The sequence below is a fragment of the Ammospiza caudacuta genome, chromosome 1 (genome assembly GCF_027887145.1).
Source record: "Ammospiza caudacuta isolate bAmmCau1 chromosome 1, bAmmCau1.pri, whole genome shotgun sequence".
In the NCBI taxonomy this organism is placed as follows: Eukaryota; Metazoa; Chordata; class Aves; order Passeriformes; family Passerellidae; genus Ammospiza; species Ammospiza caudacuta.
The window spans coordinates 22275556-22297539 of NC_080593.1; the positions used below are offsets into that span (position 1 = coordinate 22275556).

Genomic DNA, 21984 nt, shown 5'->3' on the forward strand with positions numbered 1-21984 from the left:
GGGCAGTTGGTGAGGGCGTAGCAGCCGCTGCGGCGGAGGCGGGAAGGTGGCGCGGAGTGGCTGTGCCGATCGGGGCTGCTGGCGGAGCAGAGCACGATGTGACTCCGCGGGAAGATGAAGCCGAGCGCTGCCGAGCCCGCCGACAAAGGAGCGCGTCCCCGTAAGCGGCGGGGGGCTGTGGGCAGCGCGGGGGAGCTGCCGCCGTTCGGGCCTTTCTCAGGCGGTGCCGCCATCCCGGCTGGGGCTGTGAGGCGCCGCCGCCGCCGCCTCGTGCCGGGCTTGGGCCCCGGGCTGGCGCTGGAGCGGGGGCGGCTGGAAGGCCCTCGTGTGTGACGGGAGTTACTCGTACGAGCGTGCCCCTGGTGTGTGGGACATGGCCGGGCCGCCGCTGGGCCAGCTGCTCCCCCCGGGCTCCTCTGGTGTCTGTGTGGAGGGCTCCTTAGGCCCAGGGTGTGAGAACGCACCCCCTTTGCGGGAGAGACTCTTCGTTGCTGTTGCAGTCCTGTTAATGCGCTCCAAACTTTTGATTATCCCTGAGAGGTTTAATCTGCGTGCTCCAATATTAATTCCAGTGTTTAGAGTGTTAATTTTTAAACGGTACTGGCGCGTGTGTGGTGACACTGTATTTAGTCGGTGATCATTACAGAATTTTCCTTGCACACTTGCGTATCATCCATCTTTTCTGTTTAGATTCTGGATCAGTTGCATCAATCTCCTAATTTTCTTATTTTTCTAGATTTTTTTGTCTTCCAGATCCTACAAAACTGAGTGCTGTTCATCTATTATTTACTGTGCTCATAAGCCCTAGAGGATTTTGCAGCACGAGTAGTGGTTCTGCTCCCTTTCCTACCTGGGACTCCTTCAGGGAGGGAAGGAATCAATCCCTTGCGAAGGGACTGTTTTGCATGTTGCCTTTTTGTCTCCAGAAGAGGCCTGCTCACTTCCTGTGGCAGCTCTCATTGTCTTGAGCTTCTCCAAAAGAGAAACAGCTAGGATTAGGCAAGGGAGGAAGAAAAACCAGTGTCAAACCAATATGTGTAACTGTGCTTTGAGCAACGTGGTCTAGTGAAAGGTGTCCCTTTATGGCAGGAAGGTTGAAATTAGATGATCTCTAAGGTCCCTTCCAGCCCAAGCCTTTCTATGGAAGCTTGCTCCATCCATTTCCATAATTCAGGAATTTTCCCTTTCAGAAATAAAACCAAAGTCCAGTTCTGTTTAAAATGCCTATTTGGTTTTTGTTTTTTTTCTTTCCCCAGAGGATGCAATTCAAGCAAAACCAGAAAAGATAAGATCTTCCCTGAAGAATGTGAAGAAAGACACGGCAAAACCGGAGAAACTCAAATTTAAGCCGCTCACTGGGAAAGTGTTTTACCTCGATATCCCATCAAATGTGATCTCTGAAAAGTTAGGAAAGGACCTCAAAGAGCTGGGAGGGGTAAGTTAATAATAGAGACTTATATGAACGTAGAAGGAAATGTGCACATGTGGAATGCCTTTTTTGTGTTCTTTGTAACTGCATTTTAATGTTACTTGTAGTTACCTGAGATGGTGTCTTATTTTTCTATCTTTGTCTTAAACTTTAATCCGAATAAGGAGCTTATCAACAAACTATTCTGTGGGTTTTCAAGAGGAGCTGCTTTCCTGATTGAAACAAAAGTTCTTATTAGGCAGTTTTGTTTTCAGTTGATTATTCACCTGGCTTAAGATTTTATCCAAATTCATAAGGTTTCGTTGTTCAAGGTGATTTTTCTTCTGCTGCTTCTGACTGTATTGACATGTTTACATGTTACAACTCACAGTGTTCAGCTGAACCTGAAAGAGACTAAAGGAAGATTTTTGTATCTGTTTTCTATAAGTCAGCAGCTTCACTAACAATGTTTTGCACAGGGTATCTTAGTGACTGTTTTTGAATACTCTTAAACAATAAATTTTATAAGCACCTTAATAATTTTTTCCTAATTCTTCTTTCTGTATGGAGGGAACTCTTTGATACAAGCAAGTACAGAATACTTGTGTGGAGGGCACGTAGAAGTGCCTCTTTCTGTATATCCTGTTTCTGTAAAAGATCCATAGAGCAGAATTTAAATGCACACTTTCAAGCTGTGTGATTTGTGCTTTCCACAGTGATGACTGGAAAAGAGGAAAATACCTCAAACTGTACAATCTGACATGAAATAGCGAGGCACTTGGCTGTTGGTCACACTGTAGTTGGCAGTGAAAGAGACTGAAGGAGCAAAGTGGAGGAGTAAACTCAGAATGATGACATTTTTATATTGCTGAGTATGAGAATGTGAATCTACTTGAGACCTTACCTTTTTGACAAACGTTATGGACACTGTAGGTGTGAAACATGATAGCTATCCTGAAATTTTAGTTTTACTGCTGGTCCTAAACTCAGTAAATTTATGGCTTCTTGAAGACTGTAAATCCCATTTGCAAACACCTGTCTTTAAGTTTTGCTGAACACTTCTGTGTAATTTCTTTTACATAAAATTAGAGAGTTGTTTTCCTTTAATATGTTATTCCTTAATGGAGTGTTTGCATTCTTGTAATTGTAAAGTATTACAGGTAGGTAGTATAAAATTGTAATAATCAGAACAAAGCAAAGCTCTTTTAATAGTTATTACAAAATTAATAAATTTAAATTACAAATTAGAATTTGTGACTGGTAAGATGCTAGTATAACTTAATTGTCATTGTTATCCAGATATGTAGAAAATATTTTCTTGTTAACTCAGTGTTTTTGAATTTAATTGTTTTAGAAGTTTTATCACTTTCCTTTAAAATAGTCAATGTAAAATTGAGTTACCGATCTATTGTCCTGAAAAAATTACTTGTTTTATATCTTTATATTTAGAGAGTGGAGAGTTTTCTTAGTAAAGATATCAACTATCTGGTGACTAATAAAAAGGAGGCAAAATTTGCACCAACTCTTGGCCAGATTTCTCCTGTTCCTAGCCCAGAATCTGCACCTAATGGAGGAAATGGTTCACCTCATCCTAGCAGCCGAAAAGATCGACATGATGGCAGTTCATTCAAGATAGCAGATACAGTAAGTTTCTTAGTAATAATACTGCAAATCAGGTGCAATCCATGGGATATGCTCCTACAGTTGTTCTCTGATTTTGTTTCCTAAAGGTGGCAGCAATTCCTTGGGTGAATAGGGATTTTTCTTTGAAACATTATTTTAAATTTATTCAGGCTAACTTGTTAAACTTAACTAACTCAAAATAATTCAGCAAATTTGTTGGAACTTGTTTTAAAAAGGATCAATTTTTGCAAATAAGAGTATACTCAAATATGTTTTAATTTACTCTTTCTGACTTACAGCACTGATGTCATGTTTGACAGCTGGATCAGGCATGTGATGACATCCAGTGATTCCTGTCTCTTTAGCAACACAGCCTGTTAAAATTTGGCTGATTTGATGTTGTTAATGCTGATATCTGCAGAAATGCTCTCTGATAGTAGTAGGAATAAAATTGAGCATTATGAATATTAAGTTTTTCTTACCTCTTTCTTAGGGAATCACATTAATTGCAACAGTTAGTATCTGAATTTATGCAGGTTTATGTGAAGTTTCTTACATGGGCAAGTCTTGTGTCCTTTCAAAATACAGTTGAAAATCATTAACTGTACTATATATATGGTTCTTGTTTAGAAACATGACCAGTCTGCAGGCTGGTCTTTGTGTTGCATGGGAGAGGTCACCTTATTTTGCAAACAGCCTGGGTAGGTAAAGGCAGCTCATTATGAATGAACAGCAAAAAGTGGAAAAAGGAAATGCAGTGGTGATTGAAAAGCACGGGATAAGACAGAGGCTGTGATTATATTAATGAATATAATTTTCACAAGCCCAGCTGATGAAACCTCATCTTTTAGTGTGTCACTGGCTGCTTATTCCCACCATGTGCTTTGTTCCAGCACTAACATTGCAGTGGCCTTCTTTGGCTGAAAATGATTACTTGTTGGGGTCTTCTTGGTTTTGGGTTTTTTCCTTTTCACTGTATCAACCATAATCCTGTGAGAAAAATACACATTATTGAAAAATTAGCAGTAGAGTGAGCAAAAGGAGACCCTTGTAGCTAATGTGTATTTGTTAAGAGCAATGTGAATTATCTCTCCTCACTACAAATGTGTTTCTGTTTTAATGTAGGTACGTATGAGCAGAGGAAAGTCCTTGGTTGAAAAGGCAATCAAAGAACAGGTAAGCCAAATAATCAGCAAACTTGTGCTTCAGAACTTTGGTGGTTTGTTTTTCTAGAAAACAAGCAGTTGCATAAGTGGCCTTAGTGGTTCTAGAGAGAAGTCAGTCATGGAATACTCAGGCAGAAGTTGAGGGATTGTCCTAAGTGAAGTGTCAGGTATGTTTTCGGGCTACTTCTGAAGAATTGAAAGTCTGTGGAGTTTTAGGAAAAGTAGTTAAAAAACATTTGTTAGGATTGCTAATGTAACTAACATTTGAGAGGTGCTCATGAAGTTAACGTATATATTCACAGTCTTCGGATCTTGCTGTAAAATGTGACCATAAAGAACAGTTTTGGTTTTCTGAAGGTTAAATGTATTCTTTTGATGGTGAGGTGCTGTAATACAGAGAGAGACAGAAGAGGAGTCTAGGAGAGTGGTATTCTTTTGGCTAGAAGCAAAGCACCTTAATTTTAATTGCAGCTTTCATATAATATGTTATATTTTAATTATTTTAAGTAATTACTATGCATTGTTTAAGATTATTAATGTAGTTTATTGCTTGCAGGACTTAATCCCCTCTGGTAGTATACTATCCAATGCTTTGAGTTGGGGAGTGAAGATACTTCATATTGATGGTAAATATTTTTGCTGACTTCAATGTGTAACATTCATTTAATGGCTTTTGTTGAATTTAAAATATTAGAAGTTATGTCAAACATGCAAAAATTGAGCCAACTGAGTATAATTCTCCCACTTTTTGCCAGATGTTAAGAATTGCATTGAACAAAAGAAAAGGGAGCTCTATCTAATCAAAAGAGCAGGCAGTTCTTCTAAAGATGTGGTAAGTGCCTTTCTGCCATTTATAAAAATGCCATTTGTTTCGTTAGCTAAGAAAACACAAAGTACTGAGGACTGCCTACTGTGAAGCTTGTGGATTTTATTTTAATGAAGCTATTGCTCATTTCCAGTTTTTCACAGACTAGTATGTCTTGTGAATTGATTTAAAAACCATCTTGGATAATACAAAGTATATGCTGTATATTTCAACATTATTTAAAAATAACTTTATCAGTAGCATTGATTCTATAGTGTGTAGAGCTGTGCTCTTACAAAGGGTATCTGAGAGTCAGAAGTGCTGAAGTGTCTGAAATTTCCATTCTGCAGGCCTCAGAAGTAATTATTAAGATGTATTGTTGTTTTAGTATGTTGTAGATGGCAGCTAAGTTGCCTTGTATAATTTTCCCTGTGACACAGTGATTAGAAATTCTTTCATTTTGATGGGCTATTTTGAAAAATCATAGTTATGTTTCCTGGAGAAGCTGTCTCTATAAGGAATCTGCAACTCTTTCTTCACAGAGAACGAGCATAAAGCATCTTGAAGCTAATTTGCCAAGTATGTGGAGTTGGCAGAAAGGGAAAATCTCCTTTTCTCAGGTTTTAGTCTATGATGTAGTTAGACAGTAAAGCTTGTGGCTCTTGTGTGCTCCACCTGCAGTTGCTCTGTAATTTGCACAATTGTCTGGTTTAGCCACGGGGCCTGATAAATAAACAGAACCAAACTACCCAGCATGTGTTATATTGTTTTGGAATGTAATATTGGCTAGTCCTTGAGGCCTCATAAAATCCTCTGCCAAATCATCACTGTGTACATGGATAGCAGGTGAGGATTTTTTGCAAATAGTATAAAATGAGTTTATACTTTTACGAGAATCAGTTATATTTAACAGCTGATACTTGAATGTAACTTCACTTTTTTCTGAAGACAAAATTATTCTTCTGCATTTTAGTCTTCATTGCTAAAAATAATAAAAGATGCAGCCTGTGTAAACCCATTCAAATGAAAACAATTGTTTTAATTGGAAATACTTGCTGTTCTGCAGGTTTTGGTGGCATTTTGCAGCTTGCACTTAATTAGGATTTACAAAGTGTTGTAAAAATGTTACCTGTACTAAAGACTGAACTTTCAGCAATGGCAAGGTATTTTCAGGTGGAGGGAGTAAATGTATAAATTTACCTGTGTTTCTTTGTTTTGACTTGATTTTAGAAAAAAATAAATTGAGGCATTTGAAGGAGAGCACTTTCTTTTCAGTGTAGCAAGAGATATTTCTTTGGGAAACATGTTGTCTTGTTTCAAAGTACTAATGAGTTTAGTTTCCTTTAAAATTCATCTTGGGTGTATGAGGTCATGATAACACAGGGAGACTCTCATAACTTAAATTATCTACAGCTAAATCTTCAAGTACAGTGCAGAATAATACAGTGATTTTACACCATCTCTCTTTTTTCAATAGGGAAAACACGTTACTGCTCCAAAGTCAAAAAGTAAGTACTGCAACAATTATAGAGGTTTTTGGCTTGATTTATTTTCTGAATGCTCAGAAATGTGCTACAGTTCTTCTGTGGTCAAATGTGGTGCTGTACTCCAATTTGTATGTCCAAGAAAAGCATGTAGAGAAACTTCATGGAAATCAAGTTTGTCAAAACCTGTACATAATGAGTCCTAAAATAAAGTCTGCTTATTTATTACTGGAGCAACTTGATATATGATGAAAAGTATTTCCCTATTGATTTCCTTTTCTCCTCCTTTGAGCAGGTAGACTGAAAAGTCCATTTATCAGGGTGGAAGATAGGAGTTGGTAAGTGTTCTCTTCATGCATTTAGTAATGTGGTTCTCCAACTGAGTAATACAGAATTACTTGAGGAAGTGTGTCCTTAAATCTCAATTCCTTTCAACTTCCTGACTTCAGATGTCAAGAGTACTGAAAATGACATACAAATGCCTTTAGCTGCCAAATGAAATTGAGCAAGTAGAAGTATAATAGGGAATATTTGCAGTAAGGTGAAGGAAGCGGCAAGTTAACAGGTAACTCCAGTTTGTAGATGATGAGAATGGATTCTTTGGGTTACATCCTACCAAGGAATGAAAGGGAATCATGAACCTTTACATCTTTCCTTAGATCCAAATCTTGTAATGCAAAACTTTGCATACTGAATTCCACTCCTTTAGTTCCAGCTCAATTACATTCATCTCCTGCTGAGACTCTTTAGATGTAAGGAAAGTGAAGATGTTAGTTAAAATAATAAATTGAAACTAGGTTTAATTTCCTGTTCAATCATTTCTTTTTAGAAGGAAAAATTAAAGGTTATTAATCTGATTTCAATATCCACTCATAAGAGGTCTGATACTTTCAGCCTTGAAAAGTTTCACATCTTTCTGGTCCTGTAATCAGTCTTTGTTGTGTAAGAAAATGCCAGTTAGCCAGAAGTTGAGAGAACAATGAATTGTAAAAAAAGTTTGGTTCTGCACAGCATAATTTGCACTTTTAAATTCCTAAGTAACTTCTGAGTTATGGTGTTGTTTATAAGCACTAAATTCTTTGACCTGATTTCTCTGACAGTTTCCTGTTTTAAAAAAAAATCATCTAAACCTGGTTATACACTGTGGATTGGCAATAGGTATGAGGGACGTGGGGATAGTGGGGAGAACTGGACCAACAGAATTGTAAGGATAAGAAATTCATATATAAATATATGTGAATTTCATAATGTAGTGAAAACACTTGAAACACTTCTAAATATTTATGTAATGTTTTTTAATATTGGTGCAACATAAGTAACAGTTCAGAAGCAGAAGATGATGCTTCACTGGTGTATTATGTTTTCCAGACTTGCTCTTGTAGTTTTGCCTGGGTAGCTTTTAATAGTAATGTGGGGACAAAAATCATACTGAACTCTGCCATCAGCATTTCAGTCAACTGATTATTCAGTATGTCAATTTTTGACATGTCCTATTTTGGAAGTCTTTAATCTGTTCAGAGCACTGGTGTGGTTGCTAGTTCTGCTATCTCTGAATGTACAGAGTGGTGTACAGGAATATTGTTTTTCTGTAAAAGGTCTATTTTAATATTCTGAATGGTGAATTGAATTTTTTTTTAAGAAAATGCTAAAATAAATTTTAAAAGCATTGGATGTTGGTCACTACTGTAGCTACTTCTCAGGAGCGCAAATGCAGTGTTGTCCAAATTGTTCTTGGGTTTATTGGTTACCCAACTCACAACAACTAATAGGCACACATGTCATATCCCAAGGAATGTGTAAGACAGCTCTGGAAACTGAAGGAAAGTATCAAGGAAGAAATGAATGACTTATTCTAAGATATGTATCTGTTTAGCATTCTCTATATGTCGTATGTAAAAGAGAAACACTTGTTCAGTATTTTGGACCTGGAGTAATGTATGCAGTGAAGCCCTTTTTCCATTTTTGATGGTTCTCATGCACTTGTTTTGTGTTAATGCAGCCAGTACCGACCGTTTTATCTGCAGTTACTGAGTTTTCCATTTCTGAACTATTGTGTTCCAAAGCCATATAGTCCATTTGAGGTGGATAAGAAGTATCCTGGTCAAAAGCAAACTCAGTCTAAGGAAAGGTTGGTTGAAAATTTTATTTTATTGAGGTGTGGGTAGAGGAGAGATTTGTTCTCTGAATTATTCCATGACTAAAAAAATTTGTGTTCTAAAATAATTTCTCAACTTCTAATTTTCTGTGCTATGTAATACTATTAGACTATTAACCATGTCTCATCAATGTATCTACTGCACTGTTGGTGTCTTTCTATCTGTACCCTCTTTATCCTGTCTTTAGTCCTTTTTTTGGGCACACAGATGCATACATCCAAAAATGTGGCCTTTTCCTTTCACTGTGGGTCAGCATAAGAAATTTCTTTCCTTTCTCCCACTGGTTTCTTCTTTGTCCTCATCTTGGATGCTGTTCAGTAAATATTTCACAGGAAGTGGGTTTCTTAAGACTTCTTTTGTATTTGTCCATATAGTGCTGAAATAAGCAGTTGAACTTTTTAAAGCAGTGCTATTCAATCACAGTGCCTACCCATTGTTTATAAAGACTCTTGATAATTCAATATATTGTTATATTGATATATTGTTGATAATTCATAGAAATTAGATAGACTGCTAATACAGCTTCAGCTCTTCAAAGATGAAAAGTGGATGCCAGCTTCCCAGTGGAATTGCAGCTGGCTTTACAGCAAGTGTTTATGTAATACATTTTGGCATGCAGGCCTGATTTGAGCACTACAGATGCAATTCGAACTTCAGCAAATCAATTTTATGATTTGAAACTATTTAAGAGTCATAATTAACTGGGTTTTGTGAATCAGTGGGGTTTTAAAATTTTTTAATACCTGCTTTTTTCATTGACTTCTAAAATTGATTCATGTGAGAGATGAACTATGTTTATGTGGAGGGTAGCTTTGCTGTATGTGGAACTTTCTGTATTTAGTAAGTTGCTGCTTTTCTGTCCTTGTGGCTGGAGACTTACTGAGCTGTGATACCTGTTTTCTTTATGAAGTGGCTTCTCCGCAGTTCTGTCCAGTCTTGACAGTAACACAGTGCTGGAGGTTTCAGCTGATATTGCTGTGGTGCTTTTTTTTCCTGTTTTTTTTTTAAATTGCAAAGAAGATAGCAGTATGAAAAGAGAAAAAACCATATATTGCAGGGGTTACTGCTGTATTAATAAGGCAATTTCTGATTGTGTCTCTTCAGAGTATGTTGGAAAAGCCCATTCTTTTTAAGGCATAAAAAACCCAAAAAGGTAGTTTCTGTTTGGATGGATTGAGGAACATGATATATTAAAAAAATCAGGATTTATATTTGAATAAATATTCCTAATTAATACTTCACGTGGGCACATACCAAAGAGATGCTTAGGTGGGAGAATGTTTCATACTCAGCAGGTGAATGTGACCAATGTCAGTTTTGGGGGCAGGGGAAATGTTCACTTGTTTTGTCTTTACCTGGAAGAAAAACTTGTTGAAGCAAAGTTGTTAGTTCTGCTTGCTTCTGCATTGGGCAAGACCTGCAGACTTATTCAGTCTTCAGATGATGCATTCTATTGCTTCAGTCCTGCTTGCCTGGTTCTCGCTGAGTTTTGCTGTTTCCAGAGGGAAGGTGTGAAGGCTGGTGTAACAGTTAACAGTTAAAGCACACTTTAGAGTTCCCTGGCCTGGGGAACCCAAGAACTGCTGGGGCAGGATGTTAACAATACTTTGCTGTGCTTTGTAAGCTAGAGATTTTTCACAACAGATTTTTAGATGTAGTCCTGAGCTTACATCTATGCAGATACTTGGTAAAATCTGTCTGTGATTTTTGGCTAAACAGGGAGATGGAACTATTCCTTCAAAGTCAAGGGAAGTAGAGTTTGATGACTTTGCTTTACTGCTGACATGTCAACTGTAGGTGGTTTAATAGTCGATTGCAGCAAGCAGTAGCTCTTCCCAGATGGGGATTCTGAGGATCCTGGGGCAGCTATTGAAAATCTCTTCATATTTTAATGTCCAGGCAGAACTTTAGGTTCGTTTTTTTGCATTCTCATTTAGCCTTTACCTAGAAAAACAGGACAAAATGGCATTTGGTCAGCATATTCTAATTATGTACAACCAACAGTAGGTGTTAAAATCTTAAAATCTTTTTTTTTTTTTTTTTGCTTTTTCTAGTTTGTGTTTTATCAGCTGTGCACAGAGACTTCTAAATGTCCTTTTAACTTTTGTTTAGCAACTTTGTATTATTTATTCTGAGTGAATGGTAGTAGTATGTCTATACTAACCTGGATGTTCTATGCTTACATATAATTCCACTGGGTCTGCCTGTCTTCTTGCAGTAAATGTTTCTGGGTTTTGTTTGTTTGATTTTAAATCGAACTATAACTCTTCAGATTTTTTGAAGCGTTGACTAAAATAATGTAAATAGTTTAAGGGAAAATAAAGGTTTGTTTTGGGAGTGGTTTTTTTAAGTGGGTAAAAATGAACCTACTGTGAGGGGCAAGTTGAGCACTCAGTTCCGTGTTTAAGACTCATTAATATTCTCTTAACAGAAACAAAATAAACAGTGACAAGGATTGTGGAATGCCTGCTCAATTTCCTCAGAAGGACAAAAAAAGGAGAGGATATTGTGAATGTTGTGGGAAGAAATATGAAGATCTGCAAACAGTATGTGAAATGTCAAGTATATGCTTTGATACCATCATATCTCTTCAATGTGGTATCACCAGAAGTTTCTCTGTAATTTTTTAATTTTAAAATATTTTTCTGAATAATCAGCAAATTAGTATTTTTTCCTATGTTAGAAGCAGCAATTAAGAATTAAAACCTATCTCTGACAGCTGTAGGCACTAGTAATTCATGCTTTAGAGATGCTGGTAGTAAACTAATGGTATTTACTTGCTCCTTGTTGTGCTGTGGATTTGTTTATTGATATCTGTAATGTTAGATTTATTTCATGTTTTTTCTTTATTGCAGCATCTTGAAAGTGAGCGGCACCGAAATTTTGCACAAAGCACACAGTATAAAGTTGTTGATGATATAATCTCGAAGTTAGCTTATGAGTTTGTTGCATACAAAGATGATGAGACAGGAAAAATAAAAAGGTGAGTTACATATTGTAAATTCTAAAGACTCTGTGAGTCAGGACACTGAACATAATGATAGTTTTGAAATTCTTGATCTGAATAGAACAGGATAAATTCATATTTTCAAGGCTGAAATAAATTATGGAAATTTTCTGTGAGGTTGTTTGTGGCAAATCAGTTCTGTAGAGCAAAACTCAGGAAAAAAAATTAAAAGTGCAGATGACATTAGAGAAAGTTGAGACTGAAAGTTGCCAGAAGTTGATCTACTTATGTTCAGCTCCTGTAACACAAAATCTACTGTACTGAAATATTGCTAACAAAGACAGCAATGTCTGGACATCTTGCTCTGAATGCTTTGTCTAAGGACAGCATATTAGTTCAATCTGGTCTCCTTACCTGTGGAAAAACTTCCTACCTGTACTCTAAACCTCTCTGCTTTTGTGCTTCGTGTGGAGGACAGAGAAAGCAAAGTTCCCTTCTTTGTGCTCAAGAGCTTAAAAGGGCGAGAAAGGCTTGTTTGGTGTCTTGGGCTGTAGGCACCAGGGTCTTTGTTATGTGAAGCAGTAACACTGTTCAAGGTTGCTCTGATTGTTTGGAAGTGAGTCAGGAGATAAGGAATAACTTTCTTGTTTATTTCTTCATTACTTGCTTTTTTTTTAATAAATATGTTCTTAATGAAATCAAAGGAAATGCAAATAGAATCAAACAAGTGATAGACTAATGAAAGCAAGCCTTTATTTCTTTTGTGGTTTCAAAATACTCAAAGTTGTTAGGCTTGAAATCCTGTCAAGAAAATCATATTAATTTTGTGTGTAAATATCATAGAACATTTGCAAGTATTTATAGTAATTGCATTATATTAATTTACTTCTTTTGTTCTTAATGCCACTGTAAATTGAGATTTTCTGAAGTACTAGACTACATTGTGTGTTTTTAAAGCAATGTCATGAGCTGTAGAAATCAGTAAGAAAACATCAAAACTATAAGGCAGTCTGCTTGTGTAGAAATAGCATGTTGCTACCCTGAATGTATCTTTCCTTGAGGAGTCAAAACAAAAGCCCCTTTGTCAGTTCAGCTGCTTTTAAAGAATCAGTTGTATATCAAGTTACGTTGCATGGGGATTTTTATGTTTGCTAATATTTTTAAACAATTTCATTGTAGGACAAAATGTAGCACAGGATGTTTTTCTCCTATTATTGGAAAGATAACCAGACCAGATGAGCTGAAAGAGCGACTGAAAAGGCAACGCATTGCTTTGAAAACTTACTCCTGGAAGGATACTGCAATGCAGGCGCTCAAACTGGATTGCCAGACTGCAGAAGTACAACCAAATTCTGTGCCAATACCTGCCCCTGTTTCTGCATCTGTCTGTTCAGTTCTTTATTCTCACCCATCACAACCTTCAGAACTAAAAAGTAAATTCAGAATTAATAATGAAAATAATAAGACTGATTTCTCCTGTGCTGTGAAGTTACCAGAGACTGTTGTATCACCAAATTCCATCCAACCACCCCTTCAGAAAAGTGACAAAGTGTACACAGAGAACTTGTCTCAAGCTTCTGAGCTGTTCAGCAAGGAAATACTGGAACCAGATGAAAGTAAAAAGAAGGTACAGTGTTTTCAGGAAGGAATGGACACTTACAATTCTCATACCCAAGTTACAGATTTTAGTGAAAAAGACAAAAACTTACTGCAGCAAAAACGAAAATTAAATAATTCAGTAGTTCTACCAGCAAAGTGTTTGAAAAAAGCAGATGCCAATCCTACATTTGTCAAGAAACATCACAATGTATGTGATAATCATCAACAAATGCAGCACAATGTCGTTCTGGAGGCTGAGGTATCTGATCCTGCTGTGAACAAAGAACTTAATGCATCAGCTGCCAGCACTGCCCACAGTTCACCGTCTGGAAAGCTGCACAGAAAAGTGAAGCTTAATTTGAGGAAGAATAAAAGAGAAACTCAAAAACAGAAAGTGGAGTTACGAGTAAAGAATTCAGATGGACTGTCTGTTCCTGAAGAGAAGAGAAGCACTTGTAGCTCATCACTGCAGACCCTATTGGAGTTATTTCAGACAAGTGAAAGAAACTCAGAATTTGGAGGTGTTTCAGGTTACACTGAGAACAAATGTTCAATGAACATAAATGATACATGTGAAGGGCAGAATGCGAATGTTTTGTGGTCATTATTTTCCTCTTCATCCTCATCCCCATTTTTTGGATTTTAATACTGGTTTATTTAATATAATGATTTTTAAATTGACTTGAAAACTTAAGATTCTATTCATGAAGACTTGAATTGCTGTATTATATGTACAGATTATTTGGTTTTCAAGTTTTTTAATGTAAAAGCTTCTGTATATGTAAATAAGAAAAATAAAACTGTGTTTGGCTTTGGTCATGTGTTTTGGGTTTTTTTTTTAAAGGTACTGCTTTATTGTGTCTGGTAAAAGCCTCTGACCCCACATTTGGATTAAATGAATTTCTAGGTAAAGCATGATGCTGCTGCATTTAGATAGAGTGCTTTCCTAAACTCTATAAAAACTATGATGCATTCCAAGTAACCACATTAAAAATAACTGGATGTTCCACTGTAAGTAGTCCGTTACTCACGGATTGCTGATCTTTTGCTGGCATTTCGTTGCTTCCCTTTTCTGTTTCTTCTGCTGCTTTAATAGAGACACAGTAAAAAAGATGTATTACATTCTTTGACTACTCTGATGTATTATTAAATTAAAACTACTTCTATTGTGTGTTTCAGCTAGTAAGAAAGCAGTTAGATGGGTGTGTTTTCATTGGGGGAAAACAAGAAATCAACAGGACAGGTAGGTTTCTGAGCGACTTGGGTAATTTGTGTGATTTTTCTTTCAGAGTAGCCAGCCTGTGGGATTGGCTTTACTCCTAAACTCAGAACACAAGTGAGAGTTGGGAAGACTTTTTTTTAATAATGCACATCTTTACCAGAGCTGATTTCTTTCAAAATTTCCATATCTGTAAATCATGAGAGGCCACAAATACAAAATTACAAGAGACAAAGCTTTATTAATACATGTAGAGTGCCTTAAGGTCATATAAGCGATCTCAACCACAGAAATTACTTTCATTAATTTTTGCATAAATTACTTGTTTGCATTTTCATCTTTTGCCCATTTAATATTTTCAAATTCAGTGCTTTTACAGTTAAAGTGCTTTAATGTTGCAGGCTATTGTATGTCCTTTATAGGCTGTTTTCTGTGAGGGGTGGGTAAAGCTGCCTAAAGTGCAGGAATCGGTGAGGAAAATTATAAAAAATATTTCTTTTATAGGGGATATGAATTGAAAGCTTAATGACAATAGCTGCTTAGGGTGTTACTGTCACCTTTAAAGGTGACATCCCTTATTCCTCTGTTAATGTAATTGCATGTACAGTCTGTGAGGACTGCTTTTGGCTTCTCCAACTTACTGGTCACTTCTGGCTTGATTTATAGTTAATTCTGATCTGGATTCACATCCAGAAAATATAGAAAGCCACTACAGAAATGGGCAAAATTAACATTTTAAAGAGGACTTGATCTTGAATGCACTGATCTGTATTTATTTTTTGCCTGCGAATTACCAGTATATAGTACTCTAGGACTGGGACTGGAAAGTAAAAGATTGAAGCAGCTACTTTGTTCTTCATTTTGAATGACACTTTAGTGATTGCTTTCTGGTTCAGTGAGTTCAATATATTTTAGGAACAAGTGTTGTGACTGTTTTTCTTCTATTGAGATAATTTTGTTCAGTTGGAGGGTTTTTTTGTCGGGTTTTTTGGTTGGTTTTTTTTGTTTTTTTGGTTGGAGTTTCTCTGGGTGTGGGTTCTTCCTAGCTTTTTGTTCAGTCTTGAAAGTAAAAGTTAGAAAAATTTGCATTTCCCCCTAAAGCATTGCAGCAATCTGCCAGTAAGTATCTCTTTCTTCTGCCTCTGCTTCCATCCATGGGGCACACGATCCTTAGCTGCCCTGGTGGCCTCCACCTGTGCATGGCTACTGATACACATAAAGATTGCTGCAATAAGAGTGAATGTCACCGTTAGTAAATCTACTCATCAGATAAACAATGTGTGTGTTTTGCATATGATTAAATGCAGTCCTAGAACATGTTAGCTCAACAGGTGCTGCTAAGACAAGTTTTGAGCACATTGGAATATGGCTTTAGAATCTTGAAGGGAAAAAAAAAATGAGGTTTGTCATTAAAATATGAAGACTATTCATTGTAACCCAGAACAAGATTAGGAGAGTCGCTGCTACTGGTTGCAAAAAGCAGTTCTAGTCATGATGCAGATTTTGTTTACTGGTCACTTTAGTGTGTGTTAGAGTCTCCTTTGTTGTATGTTCACTTGGTATCATAAGCCACAGTAAGCCTATTAACTATTTCTAGAACAGATTTGCTCAGCATATTTAATTATATTAATGTATTTATTATCTTTTAAGCTTGTTTAAAAAAAGCTCCCACCATTTTTACAAAAGTTTGAATGTGTTTGTTGCAATTTGAAAAAACTAAATGAGGATGGGTAGTTACTAGAACATCTGTCTCTCTCCGATTTCCTCATAGAGAAGAGAATTGAGTATTTTCAAAATATGTGGCAGTGATTGTGAGAAATGTCAAACAGTTCAGACAAAGACTGCCTCTTTGGTTACTAAAACTGCACTTCTAATGGCGAACCTTGATTTATCTGCATGTATTTGTGATAATTAAATATTGAATAATTACAGTTTGAACCTTCTTCATAAGGATTTCTTCAAATGCACTTCATTTTTGAATTGTCTTGCTTTCTGTGACTGAGGAGCAGAAATGTTGTGCCTGTTCAGGTAAGTTACAGTGTGGCTGTAAGGAGGAGAGGAAGCAGTTCCCAATCCGTGTGTGTGTGCACAGGGGTGTTCATACAGACTACTGTGGGGATTAGCAATGCCAACACCCCTACACATGGGGAGGTTCTGCAGGGACCTCTGAGGCTGATGCACTCAGGTGAGCCCTGTGCTCTGCAGCAGCATCCCTGTGGGCAGCTATTGCCGCATGATCAGCTGCAGAACACTTGGCACAAAGCAGGAGGTGACTGTAGGGCTGGCTTTCCCCTTCAGCATTGCAGGGAAGTTAGTTACAACCTGAGGTTTTGGCTCCTTAGGTGTACCTGTGAGGGTGTGTGCACCTTCATCCCACACCTGAAGAGGCTCAGCTCTGACACACTCGGCTAATGTAGCTGGTGATGGTGTCTGTGAAGCTCTTGTGGCAGCCTCTGAGTGAAGGAATGTTGAAAAAATGGTACCTGCTCTTAACTAGTGGGGCATGTAGACATGGGACAAAAATATGAATCCCTCCATGTTCTCCAGCTGGAGAATCTTTGTCCATGTGGCCTCTGGGCCATTGGCTGATAAGCACCAGGGGCTGATAAAGACTGTTCACACTGGGCTTTTTTAATCATGTTGACAGTTGGTACCACAGAAGCATCAAATCACCGTCTACGTTGGTCTTACACTGAGTACTCAATGGTGGAAAGCACTTCCTTGCCCCAGTTTCATTCTCTAGATGCTTAGAATCTGAGAACTTTAGGACATGCAATTAAATTGTGTAAAGAATTATGGGAAATTCCTGAAATAGTTAAGTGTAAGATAAAACTACAATTAAATGTGATCAAGCATTCATATCCTTGCATGACTAGTTTGGATGTTACTTGCATCACAGCAGGAAATGGTCTCCCCTTTATCCCTCTCATTTTTTCCATGATGCTTCATCTCATGTAAATATTCTTCTGGAAAATAAGCTATTTTTTTTCAAGTGCTTACTGCCACTCAGATTTAGCTGTAACCTCTATATGCATCTAATCATCACTCTTGAAGACAAATGAGGGGAAATTTTAGCAACCAATTGATCCAGAGCAATTGTACAACTTTCTTACACAGAATATATGTAGGTGGACTAGAAAATTAATACCAAAATTTATTTCTTAGCACAGTTAGTCCTCTGGACCCTGTAAAGAGATTATTTATGCTTGTTCTTAATAGCAAAAAGAAAAGTAAATCCTGTTGGTAATAGCACAGAATCACCACTGATAATCTGAAGCAGGTGAAGATAAATGTGAGTTACGTCCATTAATCAGTTTACCACCTCTAAAGGTGACATAAGATGAACAACTTGGGTTTTTTACTGAATTCTTCAAATGTTGCTTTTTAGTTCTTTGTTTTAGATAGTGCAGTTATCAAAAATAAATGCAGAGCACTCCAGATACAGCACTATAAAAAGATTTGGTAAGGAAAGCAGGTGTTTGGGTGTATTCCAATTTAATTTGGGATAAAGAAGTTAAAGATAAGAGGATAAAGAAGTAGATTCAGGTGGCTGTCTATAATATTTTTATTTGTTTGGGGTTTGTCTTGGTTTTGGTGGGCGTTATTGGGGGTTTGTTTTGTTTTGTTTTGTGTTGGTTTTTTCATTGTGTTCTGAGTTTTTTTGTTGAATGGAGATCTCACTTCAAGATTCAGTATTAAGTGTTTGTTGAGTATGTGGATAGCTGGGCACAAACCCCGGACTTTCACTGTGACCTTCAGTACTACAGGCAGTGGAGAGGGTGATGCTGGTGTCCTCTCTGGGAACTAGAGATGGGACACAAGGAAATGGGAGGCAGCTGCAACTGGTAATGTTCAGATTGAACATCAGGACCAGGCTCTTCACTGAGAGGGTGGTTGGGCACCAGAACATGCTCCTCAGGGAAGCAGTCCCCAAGTCAAGAGTTAAAGGATTGGATGACACCATTTTGTGGTGTGTTTTTACGTCGTCCACAAAGAGAAGGGAGTTGGACTTCATGAGTCTTACAGATCTCTTCCAACATGAGGTATTCCATTAGTTGCTAGAAGAAGAAAAAAATCTGTCCCCTGATGTGAAAGAGCTCGTGGCTCAGAGGTGGATAGTCTGCCACAGTCCACAGCAATGTTGAGGAACTCCCAGGAAAGTAAAACTAGGAAGTGAATCTCAGTGTTCACTGCCTGATTTCCCAAATTAATGTGAAATCGCCACCAATAAGATTTAAATATTTCTCTGTTGTAGACATCTTTTTGTGAAAATCCTTTCTTAGTATTTTTTTCCCTTCTGAGAAGATAAGAAGCCTCAGAAACAAAATGTAAACAATGGTTATCTGCTGCTGTAGAATGCAACAGGTGGATCCCTGATTGGTCTCATGTGGATGTTTAGAATTAGTAACTGCTCACGGCAGAGCTAGCTCCCTCTCTCTGTCTGAGCCACAGACCTTTGTTTTCATTCTATTCTATTCTCAGCTTAGCTAGCCTTCTGAGATGAAACTTTTCCTTCTAACCTTTTTAGTATAGTTATAACGTAACATACATCATAAAATAATAAATCAAGCCTTCTGAACATAAAATCAACATTTTCATCTCTTCCCTCATCCTGAAAACCCCTGTAAACACTGTCAGATTTCTCTGAAGAATTAAGCCTGTCAAATCATTCATTTCTAATCAGTGTGTACAATTAAGAAGGGATTTCAGACATACAGATCAGGATTTACTTCCTTCAACATAGATTAGATCCTTCAACATAATAGTGATCTAGATAGTGACTTAGATCCTTCAACATAATATAGACATTTTCTGCAATTTATTTAAGTTTTCTCTTAAGAATTAATCTTTAGTGTTTACCACAGAAGTGATAAACAAATAAGCCAAAGAGTAGAAGATATAAATGAGAGAGTTTGCAAGGAGAGGAATGTAAAACCTTTTTCAGCTGTGTTTTGGCTAATTGCTTCTAGCACACACACTTTTTAAATGCTTTGATCTTTGTATTAGTTGGCTGTATTTCTAAAGAAAAAAAAAGAAAGTTATAAATATTATTCTTAAAATTAGTAAAGGGTTTGACCAATACAGAGTTTGCATACTAAAAAAAGAACTGCATTTATGAAACATATGTATCATACCTCACCATACCCACGGAGGACGCAGACTGGATAAAACTCTGCATTCATAGTTAGCTTACAGCAGCCAAGCTTTGGCTGGCACTGGGTTGGTGAACCTTCCATGTGTAACACCTACACTAAATCTGAACACTGGTGAGCAAGAGAAAAAAGAATTCTGTGATGTATGATCCAGGAAATGAGTGTATAACTGTACTGTGTATCTGCTGCTGAGTGGTGTAAAGTATACCCAATGTCATGGATTCACACAGAAATACTGACAGAAGCAGTTGTGAAATAGTGTGCCAGTGGGGAAAGTTTGGTCTGACTGAAGTAACTGTAGGGGTTGGCTGCAGCCTGAAATGCAAGGAGTTATGACTTTCGTAAGAAGATTGAAGCATCATATTGTAATACTGATTTTTTTACTTTGCTATAAATAGTACTTTTTCATTCTCTTTATCCAACTCACCCATGGTCTTCTTGATGCCCCACACAAGAGTTTTAGAAACTAATTTTGCATTGTTTCAGCAGCTGCTTCAGGACTTAATGGATACTTTGAGGTAGTATTGCATCTTGCCTGTAGTACCTGACAGCAGTATAAGCAGGACAGCACAAAACTTGCCACTTTCTCCTCAGAGTTACTGTATATTTCCACATGCAATACTCTTCTGTTATCTTCACCTTCTTGGACTGTCATTTTGGCTGTCTTCATATCACAAAAACAAACTCTGAGAAACTGAATTTCCTCCATCTATCCCCTAATTGGTTCCTTTAAGAAAATTATATATGTAAGTAAGACAAGCCCTACAGAGAAATGGGGCCAGGAGCGCCGGCCCGGGGTGTCGGGTGGCTCCGGGGAGCCGCTGTGCCCGGAGCACGGTACTTCCCGCGGGGAGCCGAGCAAGGCAGAAGGGAAACGCTCCAGAGAGCAGAAATGGAGGTGCCAGGTGTCCTGGCTGCTGTCGGTGCAAGCAGTGCAATTAAAGTTGATCTGCATAATGGTCTTAAGATATTTTGTTTGTTTGTTTGCTCTTTTAATCTTTGAGACTACACTGAACAGCAGCTTTCAGTGGCATTATCTGTGATGCCACCTCCTCCTTTATTATGTGTTTACAACTGGTACAAGCCTTGCAGTGGGTAGTTAGGCTTCGTATTCTCTTGCCTGGATCGGTAGCGAGCTGCATCGGCCGCTGCCCTGCCATCCCTCCTCCTCTCTGCGCTCACCTCAGCTGCGTGCCATGGCCGTCCTTGCTATCGCCCCTTCCGAAAGCGGCGGGCAGAGAGGGGCCTCAGGCGACCGCCACTCTTGTCCCATTTTCATAAAGATGTGTTGTTAAGGGAGGTGGGATACGTCGTGCTGAGAGGCAGCGCTGCTGCTCTCGGCCTCCCGGTAGGTGGGAGTGTAGAATTGGGTTGCAGACGCAGCCAATCCCTCCGCTGAGGGAGAATTATTCTCGCGTTTCAGGGAACGGACATCGTGGGGACTCCTTGACACCTCGGCCTCTTGCTTAGTCCAGGAGAACATGTTGTAACGTGAAAGGAAAGATTCTGCCTTGTAATCCTCTCGTTGTTAAAAGAGCGAGGAGAGAGTAGAAATTTAAGAAGGGAACAAAAAATGTCGTAGAGAATGAAATTAAGGTTTGCTCAGAAAATGAGCACGTAAAGGAGGAGAGAGGGGCTGACGGCGGTACGGGCAGGGAGGGAGGGAAAACGCCCCGGCTGCCTCCCCGGAGAGCCCCCGCCCTCACCCGCAGCTGTCAGTGAGGGCAAGTTTTCGGCGGGGGTTCTCTCTCGCAGCCCCGGAGCGGTGCGGTACCGGGGCGGCCCTACGGGGCGGGGGCGACTGCGGAATCCCTGCGGCGCTGCCCGGGCTCCGGGGCTTCCCCTCCGCTCTCGCCCCGCTCCCTCACGCCCTGGCAAACGACTACATTTCCCAGCACTTCCCTCTTCAAGCGGGCTCTGCGGGGAGCCTCGCCGGCTCTCGCCATCTCCTCCGCTGGCAGGGGGCTCGGCGCGGCGGCGGGGCGGAGCTCGGCAGCCCCGGCCCCGCGGCAGCCGCGGCCCCGCAGCCCCCCCGCCCGTGCAGGCGCGGAGCCGGCGGCGCTCGGCGGCGAGCGGGGCGGCGGGCAGCGCCATGCGGGCTGCCGCCTGCCTCCTCTGCCTGGCGCTCGGCGCCCTGACAGCGGCCGCAGGTGAGTGGCGGTGGCGGTGGCGGGGCAGCGCCGCCGCGCTTGGGGCGGGGGCGGCGGGGAGGGGGGGACGCTGCGCCGAGGCTGCTGCGGAGCCCCGGGAAACGGAGCCCCCGCTGCAGCCTGCGCGCCGGGGGCGAGGGCGCAGCCGGGTGACAGTGCCTCTCCCCTGCGCAGGAGGCGCCGGGCCGGCTACGGCGGCAGCGGGGCGGCAGCGGGGCGAGAGCCCCTTCGCGGAGCGAGAGAGCATCAGGCCGCTGCGGCTGGTCTCCGGCGA

General features: G+C 39.4%; 1 protein-coding gene across 1 annotated transcript; it reads left to right on the top strand.

Moving 5' to 3' along the window:
- Nucleotides 1-5: 5 nt before the first annotated feature.
- Nucleotides 6-13993, top strand: DBF4 (DBF4 zinc finger). Its single transcript, XM_058811829.1, has 12 exons — nucleotides 6-160; nucleotides 1257-1435; nucleotides 2858-3052; nucleotides 4157-4207; nucleotides 4754-4823; nucleotides 4953-5029; nucleotides 6480-6510; nucleotides 6782-6824; nucleotides 8486-8614; nucleotides 11074-11188; nucleotides 11498-11625; nucleotides 12769-13993. The coding sequence occupies exons 1-12, from the start codon at nucleotides 115-117 to the stop codon at nucleotides 13832-13834; spliced, it is 2130 nt and encodes a 709-aa protein (XP_058667812.1). The 5' UTR covers nucleotides 6-114; the 3' UTR covers nucleotides 13835-13993.
- Nucleotides 13994-21984: the final 7991 nt, after the last annotated feature.